Source organism: Volvox carteri (assembly GCF_000143455.1).
Source record: "Volvox carteri f. nagariensis unplaced genomic scaffold VOLCAscaffold_14, whole genome shotgun sequence".
In the NCBI taxonomy this organism is placed as follows: Eukaryota; Viridiplantae; Chlorophyta; class Chlorophyceae; order Chlamydomonadales; family Volvocaceae; genus Volvox; species Volvox carteri.
Window position 1 is genome coordinate 212,672 of NW_003307557.1, and position 20,800 is coordinate 233,471.

General features: G+C 59.8%; 2 protein-coding genes across 2 annotated transcripts in view; one reads left to right on the plus strand and one right to left on the minus strand.

The window, feature by feature from the left end:
• Window positions 1–1,196: 1,196 nt before the first annotated feature.
• On the minus strand, window positions 1,197–16,914 carry VOLCADRAFT_120749 (uncharacterized protein; the record flags this gene model as incomplete). The annotated part of the gene is made up of 19 exons (XM_002949424.1): window positions 1,197–2,303; window positions 4,324–5,631; window positions 6,069–6,932; window positions 7,322–8,569; window positions 9,040–9,122; window positions 9,407–10,349; window positions 10,546–10,687; window positions 11,102–11,216; window positions 11,851–12,016; window positions 12,267–12,336; window positions 12,396–12,509; window positions 12,575–12,780; window positions 13,650–13,964; window positions 14,558–14,720; window positions 14,934–15,040; window positions 15,202–15,456; window positions 15,593–15,838; window positions 16,374–16,490; window positions 16,756–16,914. 19 exons carry the CDS (start codon window positions 16,912–16,914, stop codon window positions 1,197–1,199), a joined length of 7,728 nt encoding a protein of 2,575 aa, XP_002949470.1.
• Window positions 16,915–17,273: 359 nt separating this feature from the next.
• Window positions 17,274–20,800, plus strand: part of VOLCADRAFT_59221 (uncharacterized protein) — a gene marked incomplete at both ends in the record, with an annotated part of 6,871 nt that continues 3,344 nt past the window's right edge. The window contains 7 exons of the mRNA XM_002949310.1: window positions 17,274–17,472; window positions 17,956–18,072; window positions 18,319–18,408; window positions 18,679–18,833; window positions 19,475–19,599; window positions 20,005–20,255; window positions 20,795–20,800. The exon at window positions 20,795–20,800 is cut by the window's right edge and continues 140 nt beyond it. Coding sequence (XP_002949356.1) covers window positions 17,274–17,472; window positions 17,956–18,072; window positions 18,319–18,408; window positions 18,679–18,833; window positions 19,475–19,599; window positions 20,005–20,255; window positions 20,795–20,800 — 943 coding nt within the window. The remainder of the gene's footprint in view (window positions 17,473–17,955; window positions 18,073–18,318; window positions 18,409–18,678; window positions 18,834–19,474; window positions 19,600–20,004; window positions 20,256–20,794) is intronic.

Below are 20,800 nucleotides of genomic sequence, written 5' to 3' on the forward strand. Positions count from 1 at the left end.
TCAGCCGCCAGACCCATAAAATGCGGGATATTTCGCCATGTGGATTCCCGGTTGCTTACCGCTACACGTCTGGCTGGACATCTAGACGCGTATGCTTCCAACCGCTAATCAACGAATCCTTGAACTCCGATACCTCTCCTTCCGGCAATATGGCCTATTCATTAGGTTATTGCAGATGTTGGGGGCCCTGGATACCGCACAAGAACCATCCTGCGACGGCCTTGCATAGTTCCCGCCTTGAGAAGATTTTGTTGGTCTTGGATTGTTATAGCATGGCTACATGTTGATGCACATATGGAAGTTAAGGGGGCTACCAGTTACAAGGGGTTACGTTGTTAAGGGTAGTAAACACCAATGCCCCTCGAGCCAACCGGATCCAGTGCCAAGGCCAAGGTCGCAATGGACAGCCTTCCCAGTTGGGAAATGGGCCTTTAGAGTGTCATATAAGTAGGACTCTTGTGGAAGGACAACTCTGTGAAGCCTGTGATAGAGAAGATCAATATCACACAATCCCTTCTGGTCGTTTCTTCAGGTTCACGACATACATAATGTCCACCCACTCGTGACATATGTGCATGATGTCCAGTATCCAGCATCACTATTGTACGGCATTACGACATCGCAGTTTCATCGCATTATCCATGTACCTATTTTAGAGGCCATGTTAATCCTGCGTCCTGTAGCATATACCTAGAAGATGACGCGGAGAGCTCAACACAACGTTATAATATAGTTCGCCGTGCCATACACTTCCACTATACGTCATCAGCTCACCATATACAAGTAATACAACGTCCTACCTAACCATGAGCTCTTCACACGCATATAAATAAATGTATAATCGCTTGCTGTATGCTGCCATTGCTGCCTCGTATCCTCTTACGCAGTTCGCAATGTCCTACCATACACGTGCACTTCAGGGCACGAAAAACGCAGCACCCGGCCAGTTGCGCCACTGCCTTATGCGCCTTTTTCGCATCCCCCGAAGCTGCCCTCAACAACATCGCATCCCAACAGACGTGGCAGCATATCCGGAGTCTCATCCGTGCATACCATATTCGCTGCTAATGGACCCCTCGTCACGTTGCGGGATTACGCAATTTTCTCCTACCTGCCAACCCAACCCGTATAACACTTGCCCGGTATAAATAACACTCGCCTGCTACGGTACCGAGCAGGGATGAATCGCTCCTCTCTTACCAGGCGGGTCGCTCGGACCCAGCCAACTGCGGCAGCGCCCAGCCAACTAGCGACACGGGGTGCCAGAAGTCCCGATGGTAGCCCGCCTCAATCCAGGGCCTCATGAAGATCACGCTGCTCAGCAAACAAAACACCATCGATGCCAAGCGCAGTGTGGCCCATAAACAGCTCACCCCGGCGGACCCCGGTGACACATTCCCCCGGACTGCAAGGCGCTTGATGACGGAAGTGGCAGCCTGCTCCAGCAAAATGGCGATGCCGTGTGCAAGGAAAAAGGCCATCTGCCACCCGCGCGCTGCACCAAACGCTGCCCAGCACATGTACTCGTGAATGATACCGCTCAGCAGGAACACCGCCAGCAGTGCCACACCCTCCTCCACAGCGGTGCCACTTCGGCCCCGGCCGTCGGATGCATTCTTCAAGCGATTCGAGTTGCTGCTGTTGTTGCTGCCATTTTTGTAGAACAGGCAGCGCACGGCGGTTCGTGCAGGGCGATACGCAAGCCTCACGAAGGTCAGGCGGAAGAGCTGATGCCAGCGCTGCCACAGCTCGCTGACTGATAGCAGGCCGCGCCAGGGCTCTCGGAACAAGTGGGGACAGCGGTACAACAAGCTCGGCTGCGCCAGTGACAGAGCAAGCACAGCGGCCTTGTACATCATGGTGAAATGGAGGTACAGGCAAACGGTGAAGGCGGCGGAAACTTGCAGAGAGATGACACTGAGCAGGGCCGGAGCTGAGGCGGTGGAAGCTTCACCCAGGGGCTTGACGTACAATGCCAAGAGACAGTCGTACAAGATGTACTGAGAGACCAGTTGGATGAGCAGTCTGACGGCTGCGGTCAAATAACTATCGTCAGGAGCCGCCAGAGGCTGCCGTTCGAGTTCGGGGCGCCTTTGGCTGCTGCCTGGCTGCTGGCCCGTGCCGCGAGAGGACTCGGTCTGCCCGGATACCCTTCCGGCGACCGCTTTGCTCTCGAAGGGAAGGTACACGTCCCGGGCCACGGCAAGGGCATATTGCCAGTTCGAGCGCGGCGTGGGGCAAGGGTCTTCCAGCAAGCAATACTCGATAGCACGGAGGTACACGGTGAAGTAGGCCCCAGCCATCTGCAAATTCAGGCCGCCACAACGTTACGCAAGGACGGGTTTTCGGAAGTACACGGTCTTGTGTTCAAGGATGCGCGCGATCGGTTCCCTGGCTTCAATATGCGCCTTTCGCTCTGACCGGGACAACAGACCTTTGCCTGCAGGATACGCAGTCTCAGCCGCCCGATTGTGGTGCATAAATACAAAGCATGTTACCTGGACAGAAAGAGCTTTAACAAAAGCATCGATGCCGAAAGGAAGAAGGGCCAAGCCCACCGGACCAGAGACAGCCAAGTATGCGTATCGCAGCCGCTTCCATCTAGGAAAGTGGCAAAGTAACGCAAAATTCAAAGTTATAAGGACTGCGCTTATTGCTGATAATAGGCAATGTATTATGTGCGGTGCATGGGGCGCTATGGCGTTTGCTGCCATAATTCAAGAGAGAAGAGTTCAGTACCTTACAGGTCGCCAATAAATTAAATTGTCCAATATCTATACCTATGCGTGTAAGCGTAAGCGTAACTGTAGGCGAAGGGCGCGTTCCGTGTTCCGCCCTGGTGTTCCGTCTTGTGCTTGCGTTGGTCGTACTTATTAAAGCGCGGAAAACCTCGTTCAAATGCCAAGGCCCGCGACTCTATCACCAGATTCTTTCGTAACCTGGAGGATGTCCACGTTGTACACAAGTTTTGGTGTCCTCTCTACGTTGATCAGCATGCCCAGCCGGCTCCACGTCACTAGCCGTTGCTTTACTGTGCACGCAACACAGACGTCAACTACCGTGTACTAGTTAACGATCTGGCCATGGCCACCGAGCTTAGTCATCCAGTAAACATTGCTACAGCGCGGTGAGCGAGGACCACGGATCCCGATCGAGGACAGCCTTGATCCTAAACAACTCACTAAACCAGTGCTATATACTTATGTCTATAGCACACATGTCAAGTTCTGAAGCCAAAGCTGTAACAGTTTAAGTCACAAAGGTTCTTGTGCTCGTCCGCATTCACGACGGCTACCCTCTATGCACCACCTCTCTGATCACGCCTCACATATCCTCACCCCCTGTACTCTAGCTGCTATAATATTGCATGCCCATCGCTATTCGGTTCTTGCCCCTCCTCATCCTGCAAACTTGCGTTCTCTCGCGTTTGCCACACGCCGCCGCCTTATATGCATGTGACCCTCCGTTGACCTCATGCAGCAAAGCCTCGCTCCCAGCCACTGCATCCACCGCCTCTGCCCCTGCCGTCAAACCCCCATTCGCATTCGCGTCCGCATAATGCGTCTGCAGCCAGCCGTGTGTTGCGTGTGCCGATGGCCACTCGCTTGCATAGTACCCCTGACACGCCTGCTGCGCTTGCCGCAGTATGCTGTTTCCGCGACAGTGCCGGTGGACGGCGACGATAACGAAGCGGATGGATTTGGAGTTGAGACTGCGCTGTCGGGGGCAGTGTCCTGGTCCGCAGCGGGGTTCCGTTGCTGCAGCCGGGACATATCATAAGTTTGCAACTGCGGTATCTGGGTAACGGACGGAGCCGCCCCCGCGTCCGCCGTCGGCAACTGTGTTTGCTGGAGATGCTCAGGCTGTGAAACCAGATCCTCGGAGGTCTTGGATGCAGTGGTGGATGCAGTGAATTCCGCATCATGGCCGCCATGTCCCTCCTCCACAGCTCCGGTGGCTGCTGCACCACTGCGGCCGGCTGGGAGCTGTCGCCAACTGCAGCAGGCTGCAGCAGCAGGGAGTCGACTTCTGGAGTCCGCACTGGGGCCCCCAGTGTCTCCGTCCGCGTCGGCTGCTGGACCGCCGCAGCAACGGCCTCCCGCCTCCCCCACCAGAGACGCACCGAGCGGCATCTCCTCCCTAGCCGGTTCCACCCCCTCCCAACTGCTTCACTCCCACCTTGACCGTCTCCTCCACCTGGCTTACTACTCCGACTACCTCCTCCTCCTCCCCCTCCTCCTCCAATGCGACCGGCTTAACTGCCTCCACCAGTTCCGCTGCCGATTACTCTTTCCCTCCGACTAATGTCGTATTTGCCTCCACCATCGCTACCACCGCTTCTGCCTCTGCGGCCGTCTCCATTGCTACGCCAGCCTCCACCACCTCCACCTGCTCCCCAAAGGCACGCCGCAGCTCAGTCCCAGCAGCGGGCGCTGCCTCTCCCTCGGTTCCCGCGACATCCGGCTCGGCATCCGCCGCCAACTCCGCTTCCTCCGGAGCCGCCGCCTCACCTCCTGCCTGCACATGCACATCTGCAACACCCAGTGCCTCAGCTTCCCGCAGCTCTACCGGGTTTCCTTCCTTCCCTGCAGGCTGCTGGACCTCCTCCTTCTTGCCCTCTTCCTCCTCCTCCTCGTCCTGATCACCGGCAGCGCCCTGTTCCCGGAGCACCTCCCCGCCACCGGACGGAGCCTGATCTGACTCGAGCTGCGTCCCAAGCTTCTGTACCTCCTGAACGACCGCCTCTGTTTGCGGCTCCTGGTCGGTTGTCTTCTGAGGAGAGGCCGGATCCTCAGAGGATGTGTTGGTTGCTTTGCCGGCGCCGCTGTGCTCGGCCTGCTTCATTCCCGCCTTCATGGCCCCTCCGGAGCCCTGCGCAAGCTCTGCCAGCCACTGCACCTCCTCCACAAACTCCGGGTCATCTGCCAGCGCATCGCGCGCGTAGGGAGGCAGGCTGTACAGACCGTGCTCTCGAGCGTACTCGCGGTATGTGTGAAGGAGGTCATGACCAGCCTCCACGGGCTTTCCTGCCCCTGCCGCAGCTTCAATATCCTTCGCCTCCTCCAGCTGCTCAGTTCCCTTCGCCTCAGCTACTGCAGCCTCCGCTTCCGCTTCCGCCTCCGCCGCCAAGTCGGCATCCCCCGCCGTAACCGTCGCTGTCTCCTTTGCCCCCGCCGTTGGCCCCTGCTCTGCCTTCGGCGGCGCAGCTTCCTTGGCTGCTGGGGTCACAGCTTTCTCCGCTTCGGCTGTTTTGCCAGAACTCTCCGCCTTCGCCATCGCAGCCTGCTTCGCCTCCGGCGTCGCTGCATCCTCTGCGTCAGCCTCTGCAACATCATTTGCCTTCGATGACGCCGCCTCCTTGGCCGCTGGTGACGCAGCCACCTTTCTCTTCGCCGGCTCGTCGGAGTCCTCTCCCTCCGCGAGTGTCATCTTGTTGTCCGCCTCCTGTTGGGTGTCCGCCTCCTCGTCATTCTTGGATGCTGCTTGCTCTGCCGCCGCAGCTTCTTCCCGAGCAGCACTTGCTGCTGATATCGCCATCGAAGTCCGAATCAGGGGCTCAACGTGGACATCCTCGTCCTTGTTGCTGCTACTACTAACCGCCTCCTTGCCTTCGGAGCCGACATCTGGGACCTGTTTTGTTAGTGTCAAGTCAGGAGGGTGGAATATATGATTTCAGAAGAAGAGGGTCAACCACAGCGGGTGGCGGAAGCATGCGTACGCCTGTCTGTCTGTGCTGCTGATCGCCATAAGCGCTGATAACAAGCTGTCCAAGCGTGATGTGCTCAAATGCTTCTTTCCATGCTGTCAAGGGGTGGGAGCCCAGCAAAATCCAACCAAGGAAACATATGGCCATTGACGCGATGCGGCCGGTAGGCATAATCTTAATGACAGTGCATCGTGCAGCCCAGCCCAACCCAGCCCAGCCAAGCAGTTGGCCTCCGGCGCCCCTAGCATTCCTGTCATTGGCACACGTACGGGATGGCGGCTGCGAGAAAGGCACCGATGTAAACGCAGACTTCCGTCATGCCCACTGCACAAGAGAAGGACTTGTCACCTCAGCCACCCACCGCCGCCACAGCAGCCGGACCTCCCACGCCTTCCTGCACGGACTCCACTTGCGCGTCCGTGGCATCTGTCACAGCCTCCGTCTCCGCGGGGATTTCGACCTGGCCCGCACCATGGGCCGGCTCTTGTTTCCGTCTTCCGCCCTGATCCACATCCTGAGCCGCCGGGAGCTGTTGCCGCGCCCCCTCCTCCTCCTCCTTATCCTCCTCCTTATCCGCCTGCTTTTCCTCGTCACCTGTGTGAAACGTGGCCGCATCCGCTGTGCTGGTGCCCTCGTCCGAAGACTCCACGGCCGCAGCCGCACCGGCATCCTCCACCGCATCCGCCTCTGCGTCCAGCAAGTCCTCCTGCTGCTGATCTTCATGTTCCTGGTCCGTTTCAGATTGCGCGGCGGCCAGCTCCATCTCGACCCTCATGACCTCCTCTTGAAACTCCGGGTCATATAACAGCATGACACGCATCCAGGGGGCCATGCCGCGCACACCGCTCTTGCGTGCTTCCTCACGAATGTCGTCCACGGTAACGGTTTTGACGGGGCTTTCGATGCCGTACTCGAAGGCGGTCTCCTCTTCAGTGTCGGTGACCTCAGAGCCAACATCGTACGCGTAGGTAGTGGTGACGTCATCGCCGCCGTCATCATCGGTGGTGGTGTCGGTGGTGTCGGCAGTGTCGGTAGCGTTGGTGGTGTCGGCAGTGTCGGCAGTGTTGGTGGTGTCGGTAGTGTTGGTGGCGGATTTGGTGGTAGCAGCTGCAGCGTCCGCTGTCCCATCATCCGTCACTGCGCCACCATCCGCACCATCGCCGTCGAGGCTCAACTCGGGCTGCTGCGCCGGTTGCAAGGCCGGGGAAGTGGAACCAGGAACCGGCTGCGGTGGCGCAGGGGACGTTCGGTTGAGTGGCACGGTCTTGTTGCTGCTGGTGTAGCTCTCTTCTGCCTGCTCGTCACTGCCTTCACTCCGACCGTCGACCTGTAGCAGCGGTCGCGTCAGCAGGAACAAAACCGTACATTAACAACGATGCAGCAAAAGGGGCGGCCACTGCACCGTAGTAGGCAATTCCGGACTGGGTGTAGACAACGCTCGCGAGATGTCGCCCAACCCACAGTGCAGAGCGCACACATTCTCGGGCGAACCGGGAACCATGGAACCACCGTTCCGTTCCACACATGCCCCCGGTTTTCTTCCCCCACCTTCGAGCAACGGACCCCATCCCTCAGCCAGGAGAGCCCCACTCCACCACATGGTTCAGGACTGACCTGCACCGCCTGCTCCTCCTCCTGTCCCGGATCAATCCCAGCCTCAGCACCAGCACCAGCCAGGCCATCGAGTTGCGGCGGTGACTCCTCCTCCTCCGAATAGTACGAAGCCAGGTCCGGCTCCCACAGTCGGATGAGCTCGATCTCCTCCGGGCCCAGCTGCGACGGCCGTGCGTCCCCAAGCTCCTCATTCGCAAGCGCGACCTGCTCCGAAAACTCGGGATCCTCTAGCAACATGTAGCGTAGCCAGTCGGGCAGGCGCAGCACGCCTTTCTTGCGCGCGTACCTGCGCAACTTCTCAAAGTGCTGGGAGGCATCGTCAACCCCGTCGCCGTCGGCATCACTACCGCCGCCGCCGCTGCCTGCCAAGTCCCCGTCATGGTTGGGGTCAGTAGCGGCGGCATCAGCGGGCTGGAGCGGGGCGTCATCCTTCTCTGACATGGACGATTCCACCTGGTCGTCTGGCTGCTGCTTCTGTTGCTTAGCCGCATCAGTGCCCTCCTCGGAATCGTGTGACCGTCCAAGCTGCTGCTTCTGCTGGTCCATCTCTGCCTCCTCCGGCTCTTGCGGCAGCATAAGCCCCTCCTCCTCTTCCTGCTGCTTCTGCGCCTCTTTTCGTCCAGGCGGCTCCTGTTCTTCAGGCTCCTCCTCCTTTTGGCCAGGCCGGTCCCGCTGCTGCTGCTGCTGCTGCGCCTCTTTTCGTCCAGGCGGCTCCTGTTCTTCAGGTTCCTCCTCCTTTTCGCCAGGCCGGTCCCGCTGCTGCTGCTGCTGCTGCGCCTCTTTTCGTCCAGGCGGCTCCTGTTCTTCAGGCTCCTCCTCCTTTTGGCCAGGCCGGTCCCGCTGCTGCTGCTGCTGCTGCGCCTCTTTTCGTCCAGGCGGCTCCTGTTCTTCAGGTTCCTCCTCCTTTTCGCCAGGCCGGTCCCGCTGCTGCTGCTGCTGCTGCGCCTCTTTTCGTCCAGGCAGCTCCTGTTCTTCAGGCTCCTCCTCCTTTTGACCAGGCCGGTCCTGCTGCTGCTGCTGCTCCTCTTCTTTCACGTCCTGGGGCACAGAAGAGGGCGGGGGCTTTGGCACGGCGACATCCGCCGTCTGCTGAGCGTCCCCGTCGTTGTTTGCATCACCCTGGGAGGTCGAGGAGGTCAGGCTCAGGTCTTCCTTCTCCTCCTCCTCCTGCTGCTGTTGCTGCTGCTTCCTCGGCCCCAGTGCCGCGCCTTCCAGGGCTTTTGAAAGGCTGCTCGACTTGGTTGCTACCTGCGGGGATGCGAGTAGTCGAGGAGGTAGGTGCCCCGGTGGTGATGGTTGGTGGTGCCGCCGCGGTAGCCGGCGTGAAAGAGTGTTTGCGGGCATGAGATACAGCTATAGGAGCTGCAGAGGCCCGAAATCGCATGTTTGCCAGTGCATCTGTCCTTCACTCCTTTCCTCGCACGTGCAGCTCGCAGCGAGAGCCTAGATAAGCCGGGGCCCCGGGTGCTGCATTCCGCCGCTCAGCAGCGCTATCACCAGGTGTGCGACTTTCCCCATGCGGGTGGGGCACCAAGAGCGCTGAAAGCTGCACAAAAACGTATACATTGCTTGGCTTCCAACGCCCCGCAGGCTTCCCGACCCACTCTCAGCATTGACTCCTTTTAAATTGGCAACAATCCACTGTGGCGGAATAGGAAAAGCAGGGCCCCCGCCAATTCAAGCACGGCCCAACAGGAGTGATCAGAAGTGGACCGCACCTGGGGCAGCAAATTGTCGGCATCCGCGCCGTCCTCCGCATCAGAGACGTCGATGACGAAAGGAGGCTCCTTATGACGGGCATCTGCGAGGGGGGCCGAAGTGGGGGAGAGCTTCCGTCATCGCATCCTGTGCCGGGAGCATCCCATTGCTATGATCGCTGACCTTGCCGTACACTGTGCCCGGATGGAAGCGCCGCCTGAGTGTGTACGAACTCGGAAACGTATTCATACGGATCCAAACTAACACCCGATGCCCGATCCACGGACCTTTTGCTGCCATTCATCCATCGAACTACGACGAGTAGAACGCCGGAAGTGGGCTTTCAACACTACCAACCCCCTAACCCACTCCAAACACAACGCTTACCCTCCGGCTCCAATGGCAGGAGCCCCTCCCGCACCGACTCTGGGTCATCGTCGCCCAGCTGCACCGGGAAGTCCTCCTTTGGCACATTGCCGGGGGACCCACTCCCCACATCCGCCTCCGATGGAGCCGCAGCGGACGGTGCAGCCACTGCAGCAGCCCCCGCTCCGTACATCTCGTCTAAATTCGTGTACGGAAGCTCTGTCCCCCGGGCAACTTCCATCCGGTCTCCATAGGCTCGACGATCACGGCTGCGCGTCTCGCCGCTGGGTTCGGGAGCCCCGGGCCGCTGCCTTCCGTCAGTCGGCGATTGCGTTCTCGGCCGTTGCGGCTGCTGCGGCTGCGCATGCCGCTGATCGCGGTCGAACTTGAAGCTACCCGGGCCTCGAGACCCGCCCTTGGCGCCGCCGCTTGCAGCACCAGTAGCGCCAGCAGCTGGGTCGTGTGGAGGGTTGCGCTGAGGCTGCCCCGGCCGGGACCGCTCATGCTTCCTCCGCTGCCAGGGCTCTTTCTCCACCTCCCGTTGCACCTCTCGCGGCTCCACCGCCGGCCGCACATCCAGCTCTTCAGCTGCCAGTTCCTGCTGCTGCCCTTGCTGCGGCCGTTGCTGCTGCCCTTGCTGCGGCCGTTGCTGCTGCAGCTGCGGTGGCGGCTGCTGCGGTGACGGCGGCTGCGGCTGCTGCTGTGGCTGCGGCCGTTGCTCCTGCTGCTGCTGCTGCGGCTGCTGTGGCGGCTGCTGCGGCCGTTGCTGCTGCAGCTGCGGCGGTTGCTGCGGCTGCTGCTGCTGCCCGCGTCCCGGTTTCAGATCTGGTTCCGGGGCCCGGGTGATGTCGGGCTCCAGGGGCCGCTGGGTGGGCGCGGCTCCGGATGGGAAGACCGCAGGCCGGTCCGTGGCGGCGCTCTGAGGCAATATTCGTTTGAGCTGGTCACGAACCAGCGGCTCAGCCTGGGGAGCGAGAGCGAGTTCAGGACGGTGAGGGGCGAGCGGCGCAAGACAGGTCTCCGCACTGTTCCTTACGTAAAAAAAAGGTAGCGTTGGACCCAAATCCATACCCAAGCCAGGAGACACCTAGCACCTGCCCCACCCAGCACCGCCTTCCCTCCCCCAGCGACCGCCTCCTCCCTCCTCCGCACTGCCGTACCTGATGCCATAGCTGAGTGGCGGCACCCGCCGCAGCCCCCAGCGCCATATCCACGGGTGCTTTGACCAGTCCGGGCGCCCGCTTGTAGCCGATGTAGGTGCACGTGGCCAGGAACAGCAGCAGCCCCAGCCACAATATCCGCCTGGGAAGTGGAGCCAGTCACAGTGCGAAGCAAGGGGGCGACATAAGTAGGATGGCGGTGAGGCCCTGGCGGCGGAACTAACCCCCCACGGAACCGTAACGCCAACTGACGACTTGATACGGCGTGATACGACGTGATCAATTTGAAAGAAGACTGTCGGGGGCTCCCAAGATAATGCTGGAGGGGATGCGGACCACCTGCACAGGACGTTAACTTGCAGGGCCGCTGACAACTAACAAAACCAGCAACCAACCCAGCCATGCCAGGAACGACCGACCATATGCCCAGAGAGGAGAGAGAGCATGGGGGGAGAGAGAGAGAGAGGGAGGGGGACCCCGCTGGTTTGCGGGTGTGATCCGTCCGTTGATAAAAGCGGAAGGGTCCCACTGCCTGCCCTCTCCCTCCCCACGGTACCTGTCATTCTGCTCCTGCTTTTGTATCGTGTTGAGCAGCTTGGCGCCCTTCTTGTGAAGCTTCTTCTGCCCCACGAACTCATCCTTGGCCTGGCCCAGCGTGTTGTTGCTGCTGTCTGCCGGCGTACAGGGTCCGTTCGGGTCAACATGATCAAATACAGGATAACGGCTTTCAGGGCTTCTTCAGACCCTTCTGCCCAGCAACCGGTACCTCTGCAGTGCGGTATCACCCGTAGGACACCTGGAAACTCCAACACGTAGTAAGTTCAGGGCATTGCCCTCCCCGCCCGGCCCGGCCCGGCCCCCGCACTCCCTTCCGTAGCTCCCTCCTGATAGTATCATCATATCAGGGAGGCTCATGGAGGCTCCAGGCTCCAGGCCCCAGGTGGGTTAGATCCAGCTGCTCCTGCTGCTGATTGCTGCTTGCTGCTGTGCTCTGCGTACACATCCCACACCCACGGCTCCACTAGCCCCCGTCACCAACATGGTCCCCACGCGACTGGATAACACGGAACGTCCCTGACCCGCTGCTACCCAGTCCACTCCAGATGCGCCGAGATTCGCCCGGCCGTGGACGGCGTTGAGGGAGAAAAGAAAAAGCCCGCCAGCCATGGGTTCCTCAGACCGTAAGAGACCGACCGGGGTTAGGCAAGAAAACAAACACTGCACCAAGCACCGTCGACTAAGACCAGCAGCCGGCTTCCTTATCGCCGAGGGAAGGGTGGCGAACTCTAGCGACCCGTGTCTTACCGAGCACTGCCATGGTGGCTGCCGTCTGCTCGATCTGCTGCGTGAGCATCGCCTTTGTCCGCTGCAGGCTCTCCGTGACTTGGCTGGTGCCCTGTACCGCCTCCGCCACCGTCTTGTACTCCCGCTGGAGGGCCGGCAGGCTGGCGCCCGCGAACAGCTCCCGGCGCTGCGGCAAAATGGGGGATTGGACGACGTGGCTTGCGGAGGATGTGTAAGTAATGAGATTGCGGAGAGGGTTGTGTTCTCCATTGGTGCGGTATGCGTGGATGATCATCGAGAAGGTATTACCAACGAAACTCAGAGACTTGCCGGAACTGTTTGCTCCTCTCTCAATCCCCGGACCAGATCCCCCAACCTCTGCACGCTGTCAGGGAGCAGACCATAGGCCTGCCAAGATGTGCAGGTGGAAGACGTACCATTTGCTCAGCCGCTTGCTGCTGCTGCCGCCTGGCCTGGCCTTTAGCAGCCGCTATCGCACCAGCAAGCCTGGTCAGGCACGGGGAGCACCTGGTAAGAGGTGGGTGATCTGTACATGGGGCGCCCACCCAGTAACTCCAGTAACTCCGGTCGTTGTTTCCCTTATCACCCTGTACACATGCCTTTGATACTCTGCCTGATGTAGCTCCACGCATGCATCGACGGCGTCCGCGTGCATGTCCCTGCGAGGGTAGGGAGCTGTGTTGTGCATTGGAAGGGGACATCAACCCCGACGGGGAGAGCTCACGTGTCCTGCTCCTCGGAAAGGAGCTCCATATCTCGTATCTTTCCCCGCATCCTCTGAAGGAGCTCCTGAAGCTGTTTATCTGTCACTGCCGGCCCGGTTGCAGACACCGCCGTCTCCAGGATCCGATCGATAGCTGCCTGGATCTCTTGCTCCAGACCAAGCATCTCTTGATGAAGTTCCAGCTCGTGAGGTCCAAACAGTACCACCTGTGCTCCAGCCGCCAGCGAAGCATTCGTCGTCGCCATGTTGTCCAGCTGCTTTCTAATGATCTCAAAAAGCTGGCGTCGGTCAAATCATTCCTAGATCCCTCGTTAAGCCTACATACTTAAGCATTAAGTCACCCTAATAACCAGCATCCTTACTTGCACATGATATGTTACAGCTTCTACAGTTCCGATTCTGTCTAAGACGAACGTCAAGCACGATCATAATAGGCAGAGAGGCTAAAACCTTTATGCAAGGAGTTGTAAAATAATGGGTAAAGTGGTGTGCGTCGAACATCGAGTGTGATGTACGGCGGACCCCAGTCGCCCTAACTGTTGTGCTACTCATCTTGCTTATAACATATCAGGCCGCCCTTGTTTTCTGATTAAGTCGGCGGATAACCCGAGGCCTTCCCAGCAGGCCAATATCCCAACGCGAAGGAAGCTGCTTGAGCGGTTCTCCGATGCAACGCTACAATTGCAAGATGGCAGTACGAAGAGGAAAGCCTTCCCCCCATCCATCAAATAGCCATGATAAACAAATTGTGCCAAATCCGTGGCCAACGCCCTCTATAAACAACCGCATGAATGACGAAGGACACCTGGTTCCGCTGCAGAAGAGAGAATGCGGTACACACACGGCACACAAGCCACCTTCTAAATCGCCCTCACTAACTTCACGCCCACATCATCCAAGGTTCCCAAGTTCCCCATAAACACATATTTATGTACGTAGGTGTGACCCTAGGCAATTAATCTAATGCTCTCGTCAATCATCACGCTGACAGCGACAGTGACAGCAGCGATGCGAATCTTGTGGCGGCCTGGCATGACCGGCACTCACGCTGTCGCGAGACGACACCTCACGCCACCTGCATGTACAACAGCGACTGGCGGCCAGTCACCGCCACCACGTCCGTCCCGAACGGCCCACCCAGGTCAAACGAGTTAATGGCCGCAGGCAACTCCGTCAGAATCTGCGGCGCCCCCCTCCGGGACCCCTGCCACGTCAGCTCCTCCATCCGCCCAAAGTGGGGGGTTGCCGCCGCCGCTGCCGCCGCATCGGATGCCGAGACGCGGCACAGGGCGCCATCCTCGGTGCAGAATAGCACCGACGGCAGCGGCGCCTGCTGGCCGCCCGACGCCTCCGCGCCGTATTGGGCACCTTCACGTGTATCGAAGCGCACCTGGACAGGCGACAGGGAGAAAAGTGGTTAGCGGAGGTTTGTGGGCCATAACGGTGCTCTGCGTGGTGCACAGGGGCGGGGGCGCATTGGGCAGGCCCCGCACATGCGGATGAGGGGCTCCCCTTCCACAAAAGCCACAAAAGCCACAAGTTCCAAATGCGGTACGGACGAATACTGCTTAACAACGCTCTAGTAGCGCGATGATCCATGCAGCGGGGACTGGATTTCCCCCCATCCCCGCCGTCGTGGCGGATGGCCCCGCAGCGACGCAAGGCACCTGGAGCTTATGAACCCTTTCCCCTTCCCCCCTTTTTCACCGTCATCACACAGCTCCCACACATCACAGTTTTTCCTCCCTCCCCCCTCACACACATCTGCCACAACCTCATCCGTCGTCCCCATCCATCTCTGGCCTCGAGGAGTCCGGGCCCACACACCCGCCCGATTTCCCACCACTGCACCCCACCCCGGGACCCTCCACGTGCACCTCCACCTCTCCTCCCGGCCAGTGCCCGATACGATGGTGACGGTGCTGGCGGCGGCGGCGGCGGACCCGCATCCCCTCCCGCACCCCCACTCCCCACCCGCCTCACCTCCCATACGGGTCCAGCCGCGATGTCGGGTTGTGTGAGCGCCAGTGGTCGGGCCGCCGCCCTGAGGTCCCACAGCGCCACACTGCCGCCCGAGCCCCCGGTGGCGCACACGTCAGGGCGGGAGGGGTGCACCTGCAGCGCGTGGATGACCCGGTGGCAGCCCCTGCGGCACAAATATAGGGCCCCCGTCGCCGCCACAGGTGTGCGCAGGGCGTAACGTAAGTCAGCTGCCAGTGGGGTTGTCTTCTCTTGGTCGGGAAACCCAACCCATGCTGTGACGGCTGCTCTGGCCTTACCGCTACGGCCTCAGGACATCACCAGCTGGTCCGTCACCTTATTTACATGATTTCCACCCCAACCTCACCCCTCCACGCACCTGTCCGCAGGTCCCAGGCCTGTGGCGCCCCACTCCTGCGGGGTCCTGCTGACGGGTGCTGGCGGGCAGCGCACGTCCCACGTCTCCAAGCCGCCCACGGTGCGGCTCTGCAGCAACAGCCATCCACCGGCAAACAGAGCCCCACAGCGGCCCCACCGTTGGATGGATGAACGGGACGGAGGGGAATCATATGCACGGGACGGAGGGGGAGGGAAGGCGAGCTGATGGGAGCTGCGTGCTTGGCAGGACGACAGACAGAAGTACGCACCGTCACGAAGAGGCTGCGGTCCACCCAGCGGGCGCACGTGTACCCCAAGCAGCCGCTGCCCGCCTTGTACGGCAGTATCCCCGGCGGCAGCGCGCCGCCGGCGCCGCCAGCCCTGCGCTGCTCCCCAGTGTCCATATCCACCGCCATGCCGTCCGCATCCGCGTCGGGATCCCCCCCGGCGGAAGCGGAGGCGGACGCCACCTGCTCTATATCTAGGACGAACAGCGACCCGTCTGCACCCGCGGTCAGGATGTTCTGTATGGGAGCGATGCAGGGTAGGGACGAGGGCACAACATCAGGCGGGAGCAGTAATAGCACCCAGTGGCAGCCCCTGCCGGCCCACCCAGTCCCCCGCTAGCTCCCCGCGGCCCCACCCGCTGCTCGCCCCCACCTTGGTGTCTTGCTGCATGTCCACCGCCGTGAGTGCCCCTCGGTGGGGTCGCAGCCACACCGCCAGCTCCTCCGAGCCCCCCGTCCCCCGCTGCCCCGGTCCCGGCCACCCCGGGGGCGACTCCAGCATCTGCACCTCCTTGGGCCCCGCGCCCGGGGTCCTAGGCACCATCAGACGCAGCAGGTGCAGGGAGCCGTCCACGGTGCCCAGCAACACCGTGACCTGGCCATTGCCCTGCTCGCAAACCTGCAGCAGGGCGGACCCAACCCCGAAGTGCATCAGGCGGGGTGACCCAGATGGATTGGGAAGCGCATGTGGATGGCAAGAAAGAAATCAGCGCCGTTGGAATGTGGACGAGCAGGTAGGTGTACAGTGGAGCGGGTTGTGGTGCTGGTGGTGGTGGTGATAAGGCAGGCGGTTAAGGAAAGGATAAATTAGTATAAAAAGGAAAAACGCTGTGATGGTGGTGTGAGAGGACTGCTGTTCTGAGGACTGCAGACACGTGAAGCGGCACACCATACAGCAGAGGCGGACAGCCGCCGAGAGAAGGCAAAGCAAATGTTGCGCGGTCGGAACCCGAGCTGTCGAATGTACATCCACTACGAAGGAAAGACACGCCATTGCGATTGCGTCGCCTGGCTTTCCCCCCTAGATTGCGCCACCGACCGTTTCACCTGCTGCGGTACACTGGTGTAGCGGCGCAGCCCCAAACAACCCGCCTCTGTCCCCCTCGTGCATTCATCCCCTGTCCTCCCTCCCTCCCTCCCCCCCTCCCTCTCACGTGCAGGTCGGTCATCTTGCTGGTGTAGGAGAAGGCCACCACCACCTCCTCCTCCACCCGCAACACTGAGTTACCCCGGGAGGTCACCACGAGGTCGTGGACCACTAGGAAGTTGTCCTAGGGGGAGGGGATGGGGATAGAGTGAGCGGGTAAAGCAAGGAGCGTGGATTGTGGGAGAAAGGTTTGGCGGGTGCAAGGGTATAGGGTTGGAATCGGAGGTTGGAATGCAGGGATGAAGTGCGTTTTGTGGATTGGCAGTGCATGGCTGCCAGGGCATGGGGCAAAAAGATTTATAAGCGAGGTGCTTGTTGGACCCGCCCAGTGCCTAAATGTGCATACATGTTGTCTATTGTAAGGCATTCCCTACGCCCATTAGGCGTACCTCTCCCGTGTCCTGCTGGCCCCAAACGACCATGGCATGGTTGGTGAGGCGGCCATCTAGGTCAGGGGGCCCAGCGGGAACGCTCGGAAGCCATCGAACTCGACCCGCAATCCCATCGATGCTAATCTCATGTTTGTATGCTCCGCTTGGCACAGGCATGGCCTTCCCGCCAAGCGAACGGAGACCCCGCCGCCTGGATTAGTCCGGGACAAGAAAAAAGAAATAATGGACTCTGCCAAGGGTTGGTCGCTATTAATAGAATTCACGAGTCAGAGCCTATCTTTAAGTCATGCAGAGCAGAGGTGACTGCACAAAAGCAAACGAATTACCATTACAGAGGGGTTCAAACACGACATATTACTACCAATAGGCATCAACCATGATAGCCCTGAACTCGATGCAAAGCGTGGCTGTGCTGTGCGCGAAATGGCTTCGGAGGCCAAAAGGACAAAGCCTGCATTGGCGGGTTAACGTCAACATAACTACACAATGCAATACCATTTTATGTATTGACAGAAATGCCTCCGTTCCTATCCTTAGTCCTGCTGCTGGGTCTCGCTTCGGGTTCGGCACTTGCATCGCAAGCAGAAGAAGAAGCAGAAAAAGCAGCTCCGCAACCAAATTTCATCGTCATCCTTGTGGATGACCTGGATGAGACGCAGGATAGCAGTGGCGAGCTGGCGATGCCAGCGACAAAGCGGCTGCTGCGGGACAGGGGTAAGCTCGTAAGCATCCTAACCGGAACGGCAACCCAGTTCCAGTTCACTTGGCTGTGTCTGGAACCGGGACCCTTGCTCCACATCGGTGCATGTAAAAATGCATGAAACGATTTTCATTGCGAAATCCGATTGGACTTACCATGACATGCATGCTGCGACTTCTGAAGTACGGGACTACGGTAAAGTACATCTGGAACAGCTCAGCGCGACGCACGCTACATACGCTTTAAATCCCAAGGGCCGCTCCACCATTTTGACTCCCTCTCAGCATTCCTCTTCATCCGCGTGAACGTCGTGACCTTGCGCACCCCGCCGCCATAGTACACACGGCTACAGAACGCCCTGCTAGCAGCAATGCCGTCCCCCTCCCATATCCAGATTCCTCGGCATGCTTTCATCCCCACGGTTCCACTCCACGTGTTCGTGTATTGGCGGACGTGTGCGTGTGTGTGTATTATTCCCCCGACTTCCCCCTTTTCAGGCGTCACCTTCACCAACCACTTCGTCACCACGCCCATCTGCTGCCCCTCCCGGGTGAATCTCTTACGAGGACAGCTCAGCCACAACACGAACTTCACCGATGTGCTCGGCCCACACGGTACGGCAATCGTACGCCGTACATAACGTACGTGCGTTGATTAGCTCCTCGCCCACCGACTCGGTGTGATTGGCAAGCGCCAAGATCGGGATCTTTGTCAAGAGCACCTTCCGGCCCCACGGGCACATGGCCCCATTTCCGATGATGCTGCCCTCCCTATGCTGTGTTGCCGTTGTTGTACGGGAGAACTCTTGCGTAATGAAATTCGCCGCATGGAGAGTACGGCCCTTCCGCTCACCACGTCAGGTGGCTACGCCAAGTTCCGAGCGCTGGGGCTAGATCGCGAGTGGCTGCCAACCTGGCTGCAACGCGCCGGCTACAATACATTGTATACAGGTACGGCAGTACGGCGGTATGATGATACGACGGCATGAAGCGCGATGTGTGCGTCCCGGGGTTGCTGCTCTGGCGAGGTGTTTTGCACGCCGACAATGTCCTTTTTCTATAGACAGACAGACATGCATACATACATACACGTGCACATACACATCCTCGCGTTGACTTTCCCTTCTGCCCCACGTCTGGTGTTTCCCCCGCTCGCATGAGCACACACAAATACACATACACACACACACGTTACACACGCACACATACACACACGCGCAGGGAAGTTCCTTGTGGACTACACCATCCGCAACTACGACCCGGCTCCCTCCGGCTGGTCCGCGTTCGACGCGCTGGTGCACCCCTTCACCTTCGAGTACTACTCCCCCGCATTCAGTCTCAACGGGGGAACGCCCAGGATGTACCCGGGTATGTATGTATGTATGTATGTATGTATGTATGTATGAACGTATGTATTACGTATGTACGGCAGAAGGGAAAACACACACACCGGTAATTCGTGTATTGGTGTATAGGCAGTTGGGTGAGTTCGATGAGGGAAATCAAATTCGTTTTAAGGCCAGTACGGGAAAAGTGCATGGGGGTCCCGCTGGGAGGGGGAGCCGGGGGCGGAGCAGTCCATGTTGACCGTGCGGGCAGGGATGGGGGAGGAGGTAGTGGGTGGTGTGGGGTAGGGTGAACGAGCTGTCAAGGTCGCGAAACACAGCCGGGGGGACCTGGGGGTATGTGGGGAGGTGAGGTGAGGTGAGGTGGAGGTTCGAACTCTTGACATGGAGTTGCTATTAATAAACCAGTTGGTACGGCGGGAAAGACATCTGTCCTTCACACATACACACGTGCATATAACACGCACGCACGTTATTTCCCACCCCTCCCCACACCCCAAAAAGCCAGGAGCATTCGGTTTGGCAAAGCCTCGGTATCGACCCTCCTATCCACACCCTTCCCTGCGCATTATCGTCTTTTCCTTTCCCTCTTCCCTCTTCCTCCCCTCGCCTTCCCCCTCCTCTGCCCACCTCCTCCTTCCGCCCTCCCCGCCCTCCCCGTTGCAGGCCAGTACTCCACGGACGTTGTGGGCGCCAAAGCCCTGGCCATGCTGAGGTCCGCCGCAACCGACCCGGCGGGTCGGCCCTTCTACCTGCAGGTGGCCCCACCCGCCCCCCACCATTCCATGCACTACGAGTGAGTGAGGTGGAGCCGCCCATGAGCCGCACATTGAGGGGGTGGGGGTGGGGGACACAGCCATTGGCTGATTGATACGCATGTTTAGAGTTACAAGGGGGGTACGAGTTCCGATCACTAATGCGGGACCTGGTGTTGCTTAGACAGGGGCCCCCGCTGCCCTTCGCCCTTCAGGAGAGGGTCGGTCGATAACCGCCCTTCTCCCCCGATAGCTATGACACCTCAGAGAAGAGCCGCTCTCAAGAAACACACACGCATACACACAGGCACACACACGGTGCTGGTGGTGCAGCGGAACAGGACACGAGGTCCAGGATTCCCTCCTCTCCCCACTCCCCATTTCCCCCCAACCCCACTCTCTCCCCCTCCTAAACTCCCCTTTAAAACCCCTACCACCACCTCCAGCTTCAACTCCTCCGGCGCCTTCCTCGCCCGCCACTGGTACCCCCCGATACCCGCCGCCCGCCACTGGGAGGAGCTCAGCGGTGCCGCACTCCCCCGCCCGCCCAGCTTCAACGACCCGTGGGTCGCCGGCAAGCCCTCCTGGCTGCGGTCGCTGGCCCCCCTCACCTCCGCCAATGAGACCTTCCTCGAGGAGATCTACCGACTCAGACTGCGGTGCATGAGGGCGGTGGACGAGCTGGTGGAGGGCATTGGTGGGGGTTTCGGGGGGGGGTTTCGGGGGGGGGGAGGAAATAGGGGAGGGGGGAGCGGGCACATGTGGAGGAGTAATGAGGGCAGCACGAAGGTCGCCGATGGACCCTGCGCTGGTGATGGGGGACCGGTTTGGGTTTGATCATCGTTTTTATTGGTGTTGCGGATTTGGCGCGTTGTTGTTTTGCATCCTGTGGATGATCGTGTGTGATTACAGTTGCAGCAGCAGCCGCAGCCGCAGCAGAGCCGCACTGCTGTGGCCCCTTCCCCTCCGCCTCCTCTTCCTCTCTCTCCTCCTTAACTCTCAAGCTCTCACCTCCTCCTCCCCCTCCCATGTGTGCCTGGGAGCCTGGGAATGTGGGAGCCTGGGATTCTGAGAGCCTGGGAACTCCTCTGTTCTCCCCCCACCCCCTCTCCACCACTCACAACCCGTATGTACCTCCACACTAACACCCACAGTTACTTGCTTCGTTGTGTGATGCCCTTCCTCGTGCCCGCCCTTCCCTTCCCCGGCCTCTTCCCCCCCGACCACCGGGTTCAGTCCGCG